The sequence below is a fragment of the Magnolia sinica genome, chromosome 18, assembly GCF_029962835.1.
Source record: "Magnolia sinica isolate HGM2019 chromosome 18, MsV1, whole genome shotgun sequence".
Lineage (NCBI taxonomy): Eukaryota > Viridiplantae > Streptophyta > Magnoliopsida > Magnoliales > Magnoliaceae > Magnolia > Magnolia sinica.
Window position 1 is genome coordinate 4,183,626 of NC_080590.1, and position 19,211 is coordinate 4,202,836.

Genomic DNA, 19,211 nt, shown 5'->3' on the forward strand with positions numbered 1-19,211 from the left:
AATATCTCACACAAAAGATGATAAATAACCAACAATGCCGGTAAAGAGAGGCAACCAAACAACAAGAAATATAAATGAGAATTAAATGATTCACCAGCACATATTAATTAAAAAAAAAAAAAAAAAGGAGAGACCGACAAGCAGAAGTCAATTCCCGAACCATTACCCTTGCTGCCTGGTGAGGCCAGCGCATCTAGCGCACGTTAGCCTTACCAGGAAGCAAGGATCACAACTGGTGCGTTCTTGACTCCCTCCCCTCCTCTCTTCCACTCACAACCCTTTTTGTCCAAAATAAATTACTGTTTTCCTATCTTATTCCCTACGATATCCTACATTTCTCGTGGGCAATTTCGTCCTTCTGCGTGGCTTGAAATTACCCAAAACCTCCGTCTCTCTCTTGGAGGGAACATGACCGATGTTGACAAAAAGACCCAAGGCTGAGCCGAAATGACGAAAATACCCTTGAAGCATTGGAGGTTACAAAAAGATTCACCTTAATCCCCCATTTACATCCATTCACAAAATGAACAGAGGGCATTATGGTGAATTCAAATGGGCAATCTCTTCTGCTAGAGAAAATATGGAAATTGGCCGATTTTGCTATAACAAGGAAGATCTCTCCTCGTGCTTCAAGGGTGTTTTAGCCACATATCTATTAATGGCAGGGGCATTTTGGTAATTTGGAGGCGAGAGATGGACGTTCCGGGTAATTCCACCATTCCTGCGCTATTGATCGGGCGGCGCGGCAGCCGCTGGCTCAGTGGCAACGACTCCACCACTTAGAGCAGCGTTGATTTGGTGCACCGTGTTGCAAATGTGGTTGTTGATGGCGCTGACGCTCGAGAGGTTGAGCTTCGCCGACGGGACCGTGTTCGCCAGCACCTGGAGACCCACTGTGAGAAGGCAGCCGGAGGTGGGCCCGTTTCCACTATCCGACGGAGACATGGCGTTGCTGTTGCTGTGATTCACGGGTCCTGCCGGCAACACGACGAATCCGATCGGGAGGAGCGGTATGTAGGATGGGTCCTCGCCGCTCATTGCCACCTGGACGGCATCGACATCGACTGTTGCATAGACGACAAGGCTGCCGGATGGGTCGGTGCAGCTCTCCTGAAGCATCAGTTCCACGTTCTGAGGGGAGTTGCTCGCGCCCTGCATGCATGCATGCATGCAAAAATACCAACCCCCCCAAAAAATTAAAAATTAAAAAATGAGTTGAATTGCTGCATTTTAGTTACTAATAATTCAAGGAGGAAAATTCTTATAGTGCACCCAGTTGTATTGGTTCACTTAGTCAAATCAATTGATCTGAACCATGCATCCATTCACTTTTCACGTGCTACAACGCAAAGATCAGGTGATCCCACCCATGGCTTGGAAAAAGGATGGCTATAGAACTGTGATTATCTAACAAAAGTGATTCTTTAAGATCATGAGCAATCCATGAGACGGTCGGTATTCAAATGAAAAGAAATTTGGGTGGAAATATTGCAAGAAGTGTTTCTTTATTTCATAGTATTCCCCATCTAGGCCCATCATATGATCCAACGGCTGTAATCCCATGCATCCTGTAACAAAAGGTCTGAACGTAGTAAATTAATCTACCTTTATACAGTAGAGGGGGTTTGTTTGTTTGATACCGTAGAAGGATCGCGCTTCCCTTGGTATGCAAGCACTCAGAAATTGTACACGTGGCATACATTACATCAAATTAAAACAGCTAAAATTTGGAACCCCAGTCTCATGATTCATATTCCCGTAATCAGATTGGTTGAATAATTCTAACCTTTGATTGTTTTAAACACGTCTGTGGAAATCAGATGATATTTTCCTTTCTCAACCGGAAGCAGACTGCGTCCTGAGTAAACTCTATGGGACCTACCATAGATGCATGTGTCTTATCCACACCATACATCCGTTTATCCAGATCATTTCAGGATATGATCCTAAAATTGAATTATAACTAAATCTCAAGTGGACCACCCCATGGGAAACAGTGGGAAGAATGATGTCCACCGTTGAAACCGTCCTCGGAACCACAATGATATTTATTTGTCATCCAACCTGCTCATAAGGTCACACAGACATGGATGAAGGGAAAATGAAAGTATCATATTGATCCATAACTTCTGTGCGCCCAATAAGTTTTCAGCCGTAGGCCTTCATTTCACATTGTTTCCTGGTGCGTGGACCACGTAAGATTTGGATATAATTCAATTTTTGAATCATGCCATAAAATGATATGGTGAAACGGATCAACAGCGTGGATAAAGGGCGCGGATTGGATACTGACAAGGTCAGTAGCCAAATCGCTACTGAAGTGACGTCACCAAGCTATGTGGACCCCACCATGATGCATGTGTTGTATCCATACCGTCCAACCATTTTTAGAGATTGTTTTATGGCATTACGAAGAGAATGAGATAGATATAAAGTTCAAGTGGACCCCACCATAGAAAATAGTGGGGACAGTGACATCCACCGTTCAAAACTTCATAGGAGCCACAGTAGTTTCCGATGAAGCTGATATTTTTGATTTCACTTCATCGATCTCTATGTTAACTAATGAATAGGATGGATCTCAAAAATACATCACTGTGGGCCCTATAAATGTTTCAACGGTGGGTGTGTGACGGCTCCCACGGTTTTCTGTGGTGGGTCCACTTGAAATTTAGATCTATATCATTCTCTTTGTAATGCATTAAACGATCTCTAAAAATGATTGGACGGCATGGATACAACACATGCATCATGGTGGGGTCCACAGAGCTTGGTGACGCCACTTCAGTAGCGATTTGGCTACTGACCTCGTCAGTATCCAATCCGGGCCCGTGGATAAAATACGTAAATCCCACAGAATTTAGCGTATTGAGTGACTTACTCGGTACGCAATCCGCTTCCCTTTCAACCGTCCAATACATGTCGTCCGATCCAATTAGCAAACCGTCAAACTTCCAAGCGGAGCGGATTAGATGTTTTCGTTACTATGGGGCCCACCTTGATGATGTATTGTAAATCCACGCCATCCATCCGTTTTTCAAGATCATTTTAGTATGGGATCCTAAATATTAAGGAGAGAAAAATATCTGGTGGACCACACCACAGGAAACAGTGGTGATTAAGAACTACAGTATTAAAAATTCCAAAGGGCCCATTTAATCGTAATGTTTATTTTCCATCCAACCTCTCGATAATGTCAAGAAGACCTGGATGAAGGGATACAAAGATCAGCTTGATCCAAAACTTTTGTGGCCCACAAAAAGTTTTTAATGATCATTCATCACTGTTTCTAGTGTGGGTTTATTTGAAAATTTTATTTTCTTCAGGTTTGGGATGGCATTCTAATATGAGATGGAAAAACAGATGGACAGCGTAGATATACAACAAATACATCAAGGTGGCCCCACACGGTTAGGGTAACAGCTAATCCGCTCCCTCTTCTAAGTGCTCAAGTATCATATACATCAAACTCTACAAGAGAATGGGAGTTCCGCTAATTCCAAACGCGAGTGGGAACCTCGTCCATCACTGGCTGGCAAACATTCCTGGAACACGTGTGCAAGATGTGAGATTTCTACGTGGGCTATAGATCTTCTTGTTAGAAATGAGGCCATTCTGACCTCATGTTTGCAACTGCGGGCAGAAGAAATAGATGACAAGAAAAAGTCGTTTCGACTGCCAGCCGCGTGAGGACTGAAACTTGAAATCAGGCAGAGGATATCTTTCCAATATTCTCAAACGGATGGAAAGCTTAGGTCACGCACACGTGTTCTATATTGGCAGGGTGTTATGCCTGCATGTGGATGCGCTGGTCCCACACTCATTTGGAATGATCAAACATAGGAACCGTCCAACCGGCACTGCATGGTCCACAATGCCGAAAAAAAGGAAGAAGATCGGATGATCCTATCCATTCATATGCTAGCGTGAGTTTTTATAGCCATCCATTTCCGAAGCAAGGAATTGTATGTTTAGGATGATCCGATTGTTGTGATTTTTGCCTGGTGGCTCATGGATTTTGGGCTGGACCTGATGGATGTTCCAGATCAATTGAATGAACTTTCAATGTGTTCTTATGCAAAGAGGAGCAATGGAATTATATAAATCACTACTCACATTTATGCGTAGAAGCGAAATGCAGTTCCCTGGATGCGAGCCATTTGCGATGTGGGCCACCTCATTGATAGAGTTTCCACTGGAGAGAACATCCAGCTGCCCAACCAAAACATTAGATGATTTTCAAGTGATCTACTCAAGATGATCCGATCATCAGAACCGTCCATCTTCATGATCTTCTTGAGATGGGCCATAGTCCAATACTATTACTGAAAACATGATCCCAACCGTTGATTTGTGGAGCTTAAAGCAAGCAGTGAACATTTTCTTTTCCAAGGGTCCACATCAACTGTACAAATCAGTGATCAACATCAGCCCTTCAATGTAGGTTTTGGACCCCATGTCCCATCCAACATATAACAACCATAAGATGAAAGGTTCCCATTATCTGACCATCTCTACATACGGTCCCCAACAAAGCAATGCTTACCATAGTTTCCATAGTTTAAAAACACCAAAACTCGACTTTACTCAAAAACTCGGATGAGGTTCTTCTGAGTTTCTTTTTCAGTAATATTTAATATTTAAAAACAATAAACAATGTCGAGTTTTTCTCGAGCCTCAGTGAAATCTGGTCGAGTCGAGTCGACTCAGCGAGTCGAGACCAGTTTTGAAGTTTTTAAAGTATGATACATTCTTATAAGCCTCATGTTCAAGATAGGCAAAAGGAAATATGGATGGAGATAAAGATGGTGTAGCTTCTACATACCTGAGATCTCCGCCGTTCATCCCTTAGAAGATCGAACACTTGGTCATGAGAGAACGGAAGCCACGTCGTGGAAACAGCGCTGAGGATAACACCGTTGGGCTGGCCAGGGTCCATGTTCTTCCTAGTGGTGATTCTAATGGTGTCTTCAGGGGAATCGCTGAGAGCCGTCCATGACTGGCCCCCAGAGGAACTGATGTTTACACAGAACGTCCTGATCATTCTCTGGGCCAGCTTCATCGTATTCTTTCTCGCTTCCGAAGATGGAATGACTACAATTCACCAATGTAAGGTCAGGATTTTATAAGAAAAATGGTCCCACGAAAATGAATACGTGTACTTGCATACTAACATGTGCGGCGTGCATGTGTGGTGGGCATCTACAGAATTATTTTCAAATGCCAAACACACGCGCGCACACACACACACACACACACACACACACACACACACACACATATATATATATATATATATATATATATATATATATATATATATATATATATATATTGTCATGAAAAAGAGAGGAAATCATGTGGGGATGATATTGGTCATTCATCATTAGGGGCCGATCTTTAATGTGCACCGTTCATTATGTCGGGCCACCTTTGATATTGGCTATCCATCACATGGGGCCCATCATCAATGTTATTGTCCATCATGTGTGGCCCACCTTCAATATCTACCGCCCATAATGAGGAGCCCACCTTTGATGTAAACCGTCCATCATGTGCGCCCCACCTCTAATGTGGGTCGTCCATCATGCGAGGCCCATCTTGGATGTAGTTCACTCATCATTAGGGTAGGCCTTTGATGTGGAACGTCCATCATGTGGGGCTCACCTTGATGTGGATCATCTATCATGTGGAGCCCACCATTATTAATTGTCCATCATGTGGAGAACACCTTTGATGTGGATTGTCCATCATGTGGGCCCCTCATTATTTGACATGGTCACACAGGACCAGATGAAGGGAAAAATCAAAGATCAGCTTGATCCAAAACTTTTATTGCCCCCAAAAGGTTTTTAATGGTCGATGCTCAGTCAACACTATTTCCTGTAACGTGGTCCAATTGAGATTGGGATATACCTCATTCTTGGTGTCATACCATAAAATGACCTGGAAAAATATATGGACGGCATGGATGAAACACATACATCATGGTAAGGCCCACAGAGCACCGACCACCAGCCATTGGCTGCTGGCAGGGGGAGTAGCCAATCCGTTTCCTGAAAAATGCAGATGGAATATGGGGTCCACCGCGTTGTGTACATGCCATCCAACGCATTCATCAGGAGCGCCCCACTAGGATGAGAGACACAAAAACTCCGGTGGCCCACCACGCTACGTGAATGTATAAGTTTTAAGCATGAATGTAGATTGCTCCCTGTGGTGAGCCCCATCTAAGTTTTGCATTCTAATGGTTATTGTACAGTGAACATGAGAAGCCAAACCAGATGCACGGTTTGGATTCCACATCCACATCATGGGTGGGCTCCACACCGTCCAGGGAGTTGATCCCTCTAGTATTCAAGGTAAAACAACCAGATGAAGCTGAGGAGAAAGAAAACCTCCAAGGTCAGTAATATTTCGAGCCATGAGACTAGCCACCCTCTCGCACTGGCATTGAAGAACTGCTAGCCAGCGGTGCGCCCCAAATGCCATTCCACTTTTTACTATCCTATTGAATATCTGGTGCACCGGTTTATCCTCTACTCCAGCATGCTCCACCCATGTGACCTGCGCACGTACGCCAGATCAGAAATAATCCCTTCATCATGTCCTATCAAATGATGGTCACTCATTATAGACCGTCCACATTGCTGAACCTATTACGGATGGAGCAGATTGTGAAAATCGCCCTTATCAGATGATTGTAGCCAATTATCTTTTCCGCCTAATTTGGACCGTTCATGGTTTTCTTCAACCATCCCTCTGATATCCACCATTTAGATGGTCACCATCTCTCAAATAGTGTGTTTTCAAAGCCATGTTACATCTGCAACGTGCCTCACAGTTTGGATGGACTGGATTGCCCTAAATGTGTTCCAAGTCAACATCAGTTTGATAATGATAGTGACTACCACTAGACTCTTGTCCATCTCCCCATGTGGCAATCGTGCATGAGACCACGGCCTTTCATCAGTTGGAATGAGCATGATATGTGGCCTGGATCATAGTTTAGGCCGATCCGGTAATACGTGGGTTAACACGTGTATGTAAATGTCCACTGGGCAGTCGATTTTTATAACCGTCCATTTTTTCTTGACACATGCAGGTAACGTGACAAACAAACTGATCCGATCTACGGAATTTGGGAATAGAAGATTGGACACTCAAGTTGAACGGCCTGGATCTCGCTATCGCATTTGCACGTGTGAGGAGAGAAGGCTTCAGACCGGATGGAAACCAGCCATCGCGTCCCACGTAGGTGGGTGCAAGCCATGTACATGAACGTGCGGCACTATGGAGAGCAGGAACGCTAATTGCACCCGCTCGAGTGCGCTTGCATCAGAGGCATATGCGTGCGAGATCTGACCCGCTCATTAGGCAATTTCAAGAAAGTAGATGCCTAAATGATCATCAGGATAGCGCCACCTATACCAAAACAGATGGGCAGCTAAGAAAACTCGATCAACGGTTCAAAAAAGTTCAGGACGTATGTGGCCCACCTGATGATCATGTTCGCTTGATTTGAAATGCATGGAATGGGGATGCTACCTTTGAGTAGCCATTGGGCATGTCTTGAATAATACAACCAGATGGACGCCTCTTGTATGTAGGGAAGGCAGTTTGATGTTGAAGGCTGTCATGGAAGCTGTCCATGGGAAAATCGACGATGGCCCACGTCCCTTCTTCTAAGTTCTGTTGGCAATACCTGAGGAAATAGGCCTCTCGTGTGGGTACCAACGGTGAAAGCACCTGCAGTTCTCCATACATCTGCCAAAATCAATAGATACTGAATTAGTGTCAATGAATGGTCACGATCTGAACCATACTCCATGTAAGCCACATTTCAATGGATTATCCTGGCCACTGATACGTGGAGTTGAATGTGAACCATTGAAATGAAAATTTTATAAGCCGTTCATATTCAACTATGCATTATTGATGGTTAGGTTCATCTTTTACGCAGGATTGGTGAAGCATAGACCATCCAGTGTACCGTACGATGAACGGCTCCTATCATTTGATCATCCTTGCATGTGCAGCGAGAAAAAAAATAATAATAAAAAATGATGGATGGAGATGGTTACCAACTGAAGGGAGCCGCTCCCATGACCTGTAATGCCTGGAGTTATGACTTGAATCGTTTTTGCTCTGGAAACAATGGAAGGAAACAGCTCCATCCATTTGTTCTGCAAAATAGAGTTATAAGTCAAAGACTAACATTCAAGGAATAACAAAATAAAGAATGCCTCCTCACAGTTTTCCACTTTTGCTAAAGAAGAAAAAGAAGAAGAAGAAAAGTCCATGAGGGTGCGTTTGGACGCACTAATAAATTGAATTGCAGTAAAATTAGTTCAATAAGTCGAAAACAAACAAACTGCAATTACCTTAAAGTGCAATGTGGACAGCCTCACATGAAAATGATTCTTTTTCAAATGCCGATGGTTGTGATGACAACGGATATATGGTGTTTGAGAGTAATACAACAGGCCAGTATAAGTCTTGCGGATACACCCAGATTCATAGCTCAACTGGTACACTGAGTGGAGATACCTCGTTTCAACACTTGAGGTCTTGGTTGTGATGAGAATGGATATATGGTGTTTGAGAGTAATACAACAGGCCAGTATAAGTCTTGCGGACGCCTAATGCTGTTTGGATCGCACGAGTCCATATGAAGTTCAAGTGCATCTTATGCATATTCAAGTGTGTCGAACTTACTTTTTCTTTCCTACATATAGCTTCATTCCAATCTCATCAATTAATGTAAGATAGGTAAAGGACTGCACAATGGAGGGTAGTTCCAAAGGTTTGGTCAAAAGGGTCTGATTGGGCTGAAAATGCCAAACCATGCATTTATAGTTTTGATGGTCATAAGTTTGTTGCCAGTTGTCTGTTTTGGGCTTATAATATATTGGAAATTTGTTGATAAGTTCTTACATCCTGACGAATCGCCCAAGGTTCATTGTCCTCAAATGAATTTACAAAATTTAATTATTTTAGAAATCAAATTAAAATTTTAAGTTGATATTTACTATTTTTCAGTAAATTTTATTTCTCTATTTCTTGGATTTTAAAAATAAGTTATAGCCAAAGTCCTTGTTTTAGTTGTCTAAGAGTTCCACGTGAGTTTGGATCGGTTTAGGTAAAACTTTTTTTTTTTTTAAAGTAATTTTTACTATTTCAAAAAAAAAAAGAAGAAGAGTATATATTTCTAGTTTAGGAATATTTTAGGGTCTTTTTTGCTTATATAAGGATATCAGATCGTAAGTAACACTTTTATTCAATAATTTAATTTCGTTTTTGCTTTTGAGATTCTATTTCTTCGTAAATTCAAGGGATATGCTCAAGAGGAAGACAGTGGTTTCTTTTCTTTTTCAATGCACAGGCTACATTATAGATGAACTTACAAATCGTACTTAGAAGCAGCTAAATACATTTTTGTGCCTTCATATAAGCTTTGTATCAAATCCAGCCCCGATCAAAAAACTGCCCTAACTAATTTCAAGTTAGATGTAATTAAATGTAACCACAATTTGAGTCTACCTTCTATGCTGTTTGGATGATGCAAAACAACATAAATCTTCCTCCATTAAGCTTAACGCACTAGATGGGCCTAAGTGCATCTTGTCCATTTAAATGTGTTTAAGTGAATCTAAGTGTGTTGCACTTACATGAACTTAGACGTACTTACAAATTGTATTTAAATGCGCTTAGACACATTTCTTTACATGTAGATTATCGCCTTAACCACAAGACTGCCCTGATTTCAAGTTGGATGTGAAAGGTATGCTACTGCAGCTTGCAGCTACCTCTCATTATGGATACAAGGAAATGCTATTTGAATTTGTCTCATGGGTAAAAAAAATAAAATAAAATAACATAACAGTTTGATATTCCAATTTGCACCCTCCAAACGCAGCATAATGTAAAAGGAAAAGGGATTATTTGGTAATTAATGTTGTTAATGTCTCGAATCTTTCCGCAACAGGTCTATTGATGCCATCGAGAGCCGTTCAATGCCATCACCAGCTGCTCGATGCCATCCGAAAAATTTGGAAATTTCACAGTTGGTTGCTGGACACTTTAGGTGTCCAGCTCGATGCCATTGATCATCTCTGTGTGCTTCCGTGGTCCCCAACAATTGGTACTTAAATTTGAAAAGATTGTCCATTTCTTCAAATTGAAAAAGGTTATTTGGTAATCAACCCTAATAAAAACTAAAGATGTTTACGACGGTGAGACACTTACTGCATCCAAGAAAGCGTCGACTAGTGTGATGCTGTTCATTATAACAAGAGCAGTGTCCCGCGTCGCTTCAGTTCTAAACTCGTTGTGATGTTGCTTGAGATTCATCGGCCATAGAAACATCTTCGCATGCTCTTCAACGTCGAGCATCTCTTTCAAGCCATTGGTGCTTCTGGTCCAAAGTGGCTCGTTCGTCTGGCACATCCTCTCCAGCTCAGCTACCGCCATCATCGCAAGCTCCAGCGCCATTGGCTTCTCATGCTCCAAGAGACCGTCGGTGAAGTGTGGATTATCCGCCTCCGGTATCATGTCAGTGCAAGTACCCAAAGGCTCATGGAAATGCCTGGAGTAAATGCCCATGTCAAGATCCAATGACGGCATTAGCAGCGCAGGTGGCGGCCCGCCTATACCATGCAGTGGCCGATTGGTATACCGTGAAGTGAGACAAGAAAGGCGGTCCAGCTGCGAAAACATGACAAGTGCATCAGCTCCAAACTTCAATTCTTCATAACAATGGAAGAAATCAACATAAATCGAATGCATGTGCACATGTGTGGTGCAACATGGAGAAAATGTGGTGGATGCAAAGAAGAAAATGAATACTACCTCATCCTTGAGCCGAGCATTTTCAAGACGAAGATGCTGCTCATCAAACGAGATCTCTCCGAGGATGGCCGGCCCACCGCAGTTGGGACAGATTACGTTACGGATCGCTGCTTGAAGCCGGAAATTCTCGTTTTTCAGGTTATCATTCTCAGCTCTTAATATCACATTATCTGCTCTGTCTTGTTGGGCCTGTGAGGAAAAACAGATGGACACATGAACGAGGAGAAACCCTTATCCTACGCACGGTGCGTATGATATTTATATCCTAACATGTCGTTAAGAATGTCTTTATTTAGCATAAGAAGCTCTTATCCTACGCACGCTACGTAGCATATTCTTACTCCTAAGCACTAAAATCATGGTACATTTAATAGGAGTTGCTTTCTACAACGCTCCAGATGCGCAGTGCGCACATGCCTCGTCAGTTTTGGCACGAAACCCCGGCCCTTGAAAGTGGCCCCCCGTTTCGTGTAAAAAGCACGACAGCAGGATGTTTTTATGAGAGCCCCCAACCACCCAGCGCGCACTTTAGACTAAAAAAAAAAACCCCTAATTTGCTAACGTGCGCACCTTCATCTGCGTTCGCCGGTTTTGGAACCAGAACTTCACTTGGCGTGGTTTGAGTCCCAGCTCTTGGCTCAGTTTCATCCGTTGCTTGTCGTCTGGATGTGGGCATTCCTTAAACAATCTTAAAAAATGAAAAAATTAAAAATAAATAAAAATCAAAGAAAAAGCAAGAAAAAATCGAGAGAGAGAGAGAGAGAGAGAGAGAGAGAGAGAGAGAGGAATCCTACGCTTCCATTTCTTGAATCTGGCGTGCAGTATGCCGGTGATAGCGCTTCTTCTTCGGCTTCTGCTCGTTCTCGAGCTCGTCGCCGGATGCTGCTCCTCCTTCCATGTGTCCGCTTCCGGACCCACCGCTCTCCATCTCTTCTTCCTTCCCTCTAAGCAACCCTAACTCTTCTTTCTGGCAACAAGAAGAAGAAAACAAAAAAGAAAATATATATATTAGTATCTTACTTACCCTATCGTGTATTTAAGAACGTAAAAACAAAATGGCTTGAACTTACAGGAATGATATTTGAGAAAGGATGGAAGGGCATGTTCGTCATGAAGTTCATGTTCGGGCTTCGGATCGGCGATGAGAAGAGTGGGTCTGAGGAAACTATATTTCCACCTCCCATTGTAGACAGAACCTGGCAATCTCCATACATTCTTTTTACGATCTCTCTCGCTAGATTGAAACTTTTTTTTAAAAAAAGATAAATTATAGCCTTCTTCTCATCTCTCAAACCAGACCTTTTTTTTTTCTAAAAAAATGAGAAAAAGACAAGAAAAGAACAAACGTTAGTAGAGAAAACATGCAAAACATCTATCAAAATAGGGAGAAAATATGAGAGAAATTCTCAGAGAAGAGAAAATCCACCCAACAGTTAAATGAAAAGGGTAAGATCGACACTGGAAAGAAAACCCAAGTCCAGTTTTCAGTAAAACTAGAAAGAAAAAAAATAATAATAATAAAAATCCATTTTTCTTCCATACCTCTACAGCTTTGTCGGATCTTGGAGCTGCAGAAACGCCATGAAAGAGAGAGAGGGAGATAAAGAGAGGGAAAGAAGGAAAGAAGACGAGAAGAGACTTGAAGTAAATGCCGGTGTCGGTAATGCTTTGCTTGCTGGAAACCACACCTCTCTCTCTCTCTCTCTCCCTCCCTCTCTATTCTCTCTATATTTCTCTCCCTTTCTGCCATTGCTCGGTAATTATGAGTTACCGTACGGGGTAAATGCGACTTTAACTGCGTTGGACAGAAACCGATCCCTCTAGTAAATCCAACGCCGCTTTTACCGACACGTGTTCCTTTGCTAGAGGATGAGGGAGCGTTTTGAACCCCACAAGTCAACCTTTCCTTCTTTGGCGAAGTTCCATTGCTACTCTGGCCGTGTATGAAACTTAATACGCAGGCACCTAGAAACATTGCAAGAGGCTTATATGAACTCAAATTAAACAGACTAAATTGTGAAACCCACTGTTTATAACTTTCCGGTTGAAAATTAGGTTGGTCAAAAAATCCTAACCTCTGATTCGTGGAGACTTGTCTTTTTCTGAAACATGACGGTTGGATATTTTCATTTAAGCCGTCCAACAAATGTCCAGCAATCTAATACTTAGATTACCGTGAGAGTAATATTATTTTCGTGGTATCAAAACAGCTATCCATAAATTTGGACGGTTTTGTTTGAAATCTTGCATCCCCGGTATGCAATTTCTTATTAATTTCCAATAGCCTGCGTATCATCCATCACACACTGGCCGAGTATAAAAGATTTTCTCTTCTTTGTTTGTTTCCCTGATTTTTAACCGGTTGAGGGAGTAAGGAGGGTCCGTAACCCGCAGGAACAGGCACGATATCCTGAGTTCTCCAGAGGCTCCAATGCCCACCTTCTATGTAATGCGATCCGTTCATCTTGTAGGGCCCACACTGGATGAGCTGTGCTGCGTAGGTTCAGCTGATTGGATTAGTTTTTCCGCCGCATCATTAGCTTTGAAATACACTGAGTTTCACCATCAACTTATAACAAGCCAATTCTTAGACGGTTAGGATTCATTTTGCTCTCAACCACACACTCAACAACATTGATCAAAATAAAAATAGATAAAAGATATAAATTACAACACATAGATTTACATGATTCTCTTTCTAACAACGAGTTCATAAATTCACACTAATCCATTATGCTAAAAAATAATGAAGCATATGCTCTTAATACAATGGTATTTCTCTATTTCTCACCACACAATATATATATGTGTGTGTGTGTGTGTGTGGAAAAGGTACTTTATGCTCAACCGTATTATACCTTCCATAAGGTCGAGTACTGGCAGCACATTATTCATCGGATGGTAAAAGTTTTAAACAATGGAGAAATTTTATAGGAAACCGAAAAAACACGGCGTGGATTAGATACTAAAATAGCTAGAAACGTTATTGAAGTGACGTCACCAAGTTCCATGGGGCCCACAAAGATGTATGTTTTATATCCACACCTTCCATCCATCCGGAGAGATCATTTTAGGGCAATATGCAAAGAATGAGTTAAATCCAAAGCTCCAATGGACCCAACATAGAAAACAGTGGGGATAGTGAGGCCAACCATTGAAAACTTCTAAAGGCCACAAAAGTTTTAGATCAAGCTGATATTTGTGTTTTCTCTTATTTCATGTCTTTTTTAACTTTTGAACAGGTTGAATTTCAAATAAATATTATGGTGGGCCTTGGGATAGTTTCAATGTTGGGAATCACTCTCCCCACTGTTTTCTATGGTGAGAGTGAACAGGTTGGATTTCAAATAAACATTATGGTGGGCCTTGGGATAGTTTCAATGTTGGGAATCACTCTCCCCACTGTTTTCAGTGGTGGGTCCACTACAGATTTTTATCTGCCTCATTCTTTGACTCATGCCCTAAAATGATATTTCAAAATGGATGGACGGTGTACAACACATACATCATAGTGGGGCTCACAGAACTTGGTGGCGTAGCTTCAGTAGCCGACTTGCTACTCAACTGTGCGTACATCTACTTCCAGATTAAAAGGGGAAGCGAATTGGTTGGTGTACCTCACCCAGCTGTATAGCTGCTGTATTGACGTTAGCAAGTTTTTTTGGTCTAATCATAAGGTATGTGTTATATATATCCAAACCGTCCATCCATTTGGTGAGTGATGTTTTATTTAAACCAACACGATTTAAATGATATTTAAACTCGCAAGTACACGAATCAGATACAGATACGGTACGTATTACGAGATCATTCCCACGAGGACTGGTCGTCACAATTCAAATCTATGACTCTCCTTAACTAATCCAACAGATAATGGAATGAACTACTAAGCACAATTTTAGGGAAAAAAAAATAATTAAGAACAGGGAAGAAAATTCAATCAGAAAGAGAGCACTAGGACTTTCGAATCTACCCCTAATTATCCTAACCCTTGTTTTGTCTATTGATTCACCTTGATCTAGATTGATACCACTTAAATAGAGAAAGCACAATCTGTGTCCTTAATCGGGCATACAGACTGCCTAATTCCTGTAAGCAATGCCATGAATGACATATCCCATATCCTTGGTCGGGCATAAGGGATGTACAATTCATTAAAGCATCCTGTTTCTTCCTCTATAGGAAACCTGTTCTTGATCAGACACAAGCACCTATAATAAGCATCCAAACAACATCCATATATATACTTTGGTCAAGTTCATAGATGGAGAAGTATAGAATTTAAACCCATAAAGCCCACTTAAAGAAAGAAACAAATTAATTGAAATTCAAAGTAAATCAACCAATACAAGAGCTAATCAAATTAGGGGCTTCATCTCAGCCCTAGCTGAGAGATTAGTGACCCATAAAATCCATAAAAAATATTAAATAAAATTCATAAAAAAACGTCAAACCAAACAATCTCTCTCTCTCTTCTTTCTTCTCTTTCTTCTCTTTCTTCTCTCCCTTGCTTCAGATCTGGAATCCCCTGGTTCCGAATGCCTTTCCTACGTCCAAAACTCCCCTTTTATAGTTGCTAGATGGCTGGGGTCGGTGGCAGAGTCGTAGAAGGACTCGGAGTATAAATTTTCGCAGCCGTGATCGGTGGGCCCCACAGAGGTATTTTCTGGAAAATCCACCCCGTCCATTGGATTCAGAACGAAATTTTAGTCAAGAATGGGTGGTTTTGAAGGTCCATTAGCGCGGCCCACAGAAGAAATCTCAAAAAACTCGGTTTTGAACGTCCCGGGGCAGTCTACTTTTGGCCTCTGTACCGCACACGTGTGTACGCATGGGCGAGGAATATCAACATGGTTTTGAAGCTCTCGAAGCCCTCTACACGATGGACGGATCAGATCTTCCGGAAGGTTGACGAGTGGGGCCCACTAATTTCCGCAAAAACTGGCAGCGTCCGTGCGTTTCGCGGATGCCAAACCGACGGTGCGATGATGGTTGGGTCCATTATTGGACTTTTCACAGGAATCCACGCCGTCCATTGGTTTCAGCTCGAAAAATCAGTAGTAATTGACTGGTTTTGGGGTGGATTCTGTCTTGCCGTCCAACCTGCGTTTGAACGGCTGGGCTCTGATCTATGCGTTCATTTGAATTTTTGCCACCTAGGCAATGGTAATGGCTGCCCCAGGAAGTGGATGGGCGGTTTGGATTGTCCATTTGGACACTAGGTGGGCCCCACAACCGACGACCGCGGTTCGGTTCCACGGACGCTGCAGCGGCGAGAGAGAGAGACGGGTCAGCGCTCTCGCTGACCGTCCCAGCGGTGCGGTGCGCAGCCGGTGAAAACATGCAGTGTGCACACTCCTCATACACAGGGCCCACCGTGATGTTTACGAGAAATCTACACCATCCATCCTCTTTATCATGGTAATTTAGCCGTCAATACCAAGGTTGAGGCAGTTCCAAATATTAGGTGGGCCCCAAATTGGAGATTAATAGGCTGATCTGTCCGTTGGACCACTTTCCGAGATCTTCAATGGCTGAAATTTAATATGTACGGTTAATTTACGGCCCTCATCTCATGTATGAAGTTTCGAACTGATTGGATAGCGGGAACCATGTGATCTTGCATTCTGGACCCTTTTCGGGCCCCTTTGGCTTGCTTTCCTCAGATCCCAGGCACCAATAAAGAAAAGAAATAACTTTTCTGGAGTCCATCCCGTGCTCTGGAGACTTTGGATCATGAAATCCATGCCTTTAACATCAATTTTCAATTAACGCTCCTGACTTCATCCTGTAACAAAAATACAATTAAAATACTCCATTAAGCATTATCATATACGTAAAATCTGGTAATGATTAGGGTCTAACATGCAATATTCGACCCTGATCACAACCCCCAACCAGCATTTTGCTAGTCCCGAGCAAAACATGCGAAAAATAATTTCAGAAATAAAAGACAATTCCTGTAAACTCAAGTGACTTGTGAACAGATAGCTGAGATGTGAAAATTCTAAGATTCATGATTGGTGTGTGGAATTTTTCTCTTGGAATCAAGCTCTCGACAGATTTCATAATTAATTTCAAACTATTAATCCATTAATTGGAACAATTCTGAACATCGAGCTCCATGAATGTAAAGTGTAATCTCGACTTACAAACATTAAGAGATCCAATTGTCAATCTCCTGATATCATTGGTAATTCGTGACAACCAAGCTTGAAACCAACACTTATCTCACAGATTAACTTTTCATTTTACCAGCCTTTGATTTTCTTTATGAGCAGTAACGCAAATGAGGGGAATCAAATTCTTACCTATAGGGAGCAAACCTATGGCGAAAACTTGTCGCCTAACTTTTTTTTTTTTTTTTTTCATATGTCAACTATGGAGAATCAAATCTGCACCTATAGGGAGCAAACCTATGGTGAAGATTATGTGACTTAGCCTTTTAATTCTTCTTTTTACCAAGTTAATCATTCAGTTATCGAACCGAAAACTTAATGTGTAAGCGAGATGTGATATGTGAAATCATGGCTCAATCAATGTTTACAACTTCTAATCATGGATTAACAATTCAAAATTGACTGTGAAATCAAGCAGATGGCCGAATCCAAGAGTCATAAGTTACCAACATCACATATCTTATAATGTTAAAATCACAACTATCCTTCAAAATCACTTTGAATTCAATAGAAATTCCAGAAAAAATTTTAAATTTTTCACAAATTTTTCTCAAGACCAAGAAAATACTGATTAGGTAACCTAATCTCCCACCCCCAACCTAAAATTTACATTGTCCTCAATGTAAAAGAAATAATCATGCGATGCACATGGGACAACGAATAATAAAAGAGGAATGAGGGAAAGATAGTACCTGGACGGAGAATCAAGAGGCTTCCCAAAATTATCAATGTAAGAGCAAGTTAGGGCAAGAGAGAAATTAACAAAAGCAAAAATAACAAAAAGAAAAAGAAAAGAAGATCCTACCTATACCACTTTCGCAGGTGCTCTCGATTGCATTTAGCGTATGCAACAAGCCTTTAAACCCCTAGGTTACCCCTAGTGGACGAGTTGTAGTCTCGTGAGGGTTTGCAGTAATGTTACCCACAAACATTGAAGTAACTAACTAAGAAAAATGAAAATGAATGAAATAAAAGGCAATACAATAAAGCAAAAGGCTGGGTTGCCTCCCATGAGCGCTAAGTTTAACGTCTTCAGCCAGACAAGAACAGACCATGAATGAAATAATCTTTATAACCAGGGTCCGCCAAAAAAATTACCTCAACACTTTCATTAACCGATCCCAGACAAGTGATGTGAGTTCCCATGAACTGTGCTATCTGAAATAAGGCAACTGACACTGTCGTCAAATAATTTAAGGACTTCTGCTCGAACGACTTCTTCTATGTTAGGATCACGCTTCCTTTGCATGTTATGCGATATTACCACAGCATGATCCATCCATGCAGGGGGGCATACTCCCTGAATTTTTTCTATCTTCCGTTCAATTGCTGCCTTATATGCTCTAAGAACATTAAGCAGCCTGCTCGCCTTTGTCTTCTCAGAGTTACAAACTGTGTTGTCAGGAAGAGTCTCAGAGGGATGAAGAGGTTCCACTTTCGCTCTCCATTTTTCAGTCTCCAATATAAGAGTAGAGTCGAGCAATGCATTGACTTCATGGATGGGACTATCAATGTCAAAATCCATGCCCGATTGTGCTAAGCAGGTCTCAAGAGGATCTTCAAAAGATGTACGGAAGGAGTCCTGCACAAGGCTCTCGATCATGTCCACTTCAAATATGTCATCCAAATCTGAGGATTGTTGTCCTGCATTAAAAACATTGAGTTTAATATTCATGTTACCAAAGGACAATTTCATAACTCCATTCCTGCAATTGATAATAGCATTAGATGTGGCCAAAAATGGACGACCCAAAATGACTGGGATCTGACTATGAAGATTCTGGACAGGCTGAGTATCTATAACTATGAAATCCACTGGAAAATAAAATTTATCAACATGGATTAACACATCTTCAATAACACCCCGGGGCACCTTGACAGATCTATCGGCTAGTTATAATGTTACCTTAGTCGGTTTCAACTCACCAAGTCCTAGCTCATAAACCGAATATGGTAACAAATTGACACTCGCCCCTAAATCAAGTAATGCCTTCCCGATCTTATGATCTCCTATGCCGCAAGAAATGGTGGGAGCTCCTGGATTCCTAAATTTAGGAGGGGTGTTATGTTGAATCATGGAGCTGAGCTGCTCTGCAAGGAAGACTTTCTTATGAACATTCTGCTTACGCTTTTGAGTGCATAAATCTTTAAGAAACTTAGCGTAAGCGGGGACTTGCTTGA

The 19,211-nt window shown here is 41.7% G+C and overlaps 1 protein-coding gene across 2 annotated transcripts; it reads right to left on the reverse strand.

Annotated features, from left to right (window-relative positions):
- Positions 1 to 49: 49 nt before the first annotated feature.
- LOC131233082 (homeobox-leucine zipper protein ROC3) lies at positions 50 to 12,536 on the reverse strand. 2 transcript variants are annotated; one of them, XM_058229685.1, is made up of 12 exons: positions 12,394 to 12,536; positions 11,922 to 12,150; positions 11,646 to 11,818; positions 11,422 to 11,539; positions 10,852 to 11,040; positions 10,249 to 10,707; positions 8,085 to 8,186; positions 7,549 to 7,767; positions 6,399 to 6,567; positions 4,826 to 5,094; positions 4,117 to 4,212; positions 50 to 1,152 (listed from the first exon to the last, which is right to left on the reverse strand). In XM_058229685.1, exons 2-12 carry the CDS (start codon positions 12,063 to 12,065, stop codon positions 727 to 729), a joined length of 2,364 nt encoding a protein of 787 aa, XP_058085668.1. In that variant the 5' UTR covers positions 12,066 to 12,150; positions 12,394 to 12,536; the 3' UTR covers positions 50 to 726. The 2 variants fall into 2 exon arrangements, with proteins under 2 accessions (XP_058085668.1, XP_058085667.1); XM_058229684.1 differs by having other exon boundaries at positions 11,922 to 12,161.
- Between the last annotated feature and the right edge of the window lie 6,675 nt (positions 12,537 to 19,211).

Excerpts from the sequence above, each read along its gene's own strand:
- LOC131233082 (XM_058229685.1), bottom strand. The coding sequence starts at position 12,065 with ATGTATGGAGATTGCCAGGTTCTGTCTACAATGGGAGGTGGAAATATA. Across the intron at positions 10,708-10,851 it reads ATGCTCGGCTCAAGGATGAG|CTGGACCGCCTTTCTTGTCT; the intron begins GTAGTATTCATT and ends ATGTTTTCGCAG. Across the intron at positions 8,187-10,248 it reads TCGACGCTTTCTTGGATGCA|AACAAATGGATGGAGCTGTT; the intron begins GTAAGTGTCTCA and ends TCTATTTTGCAG.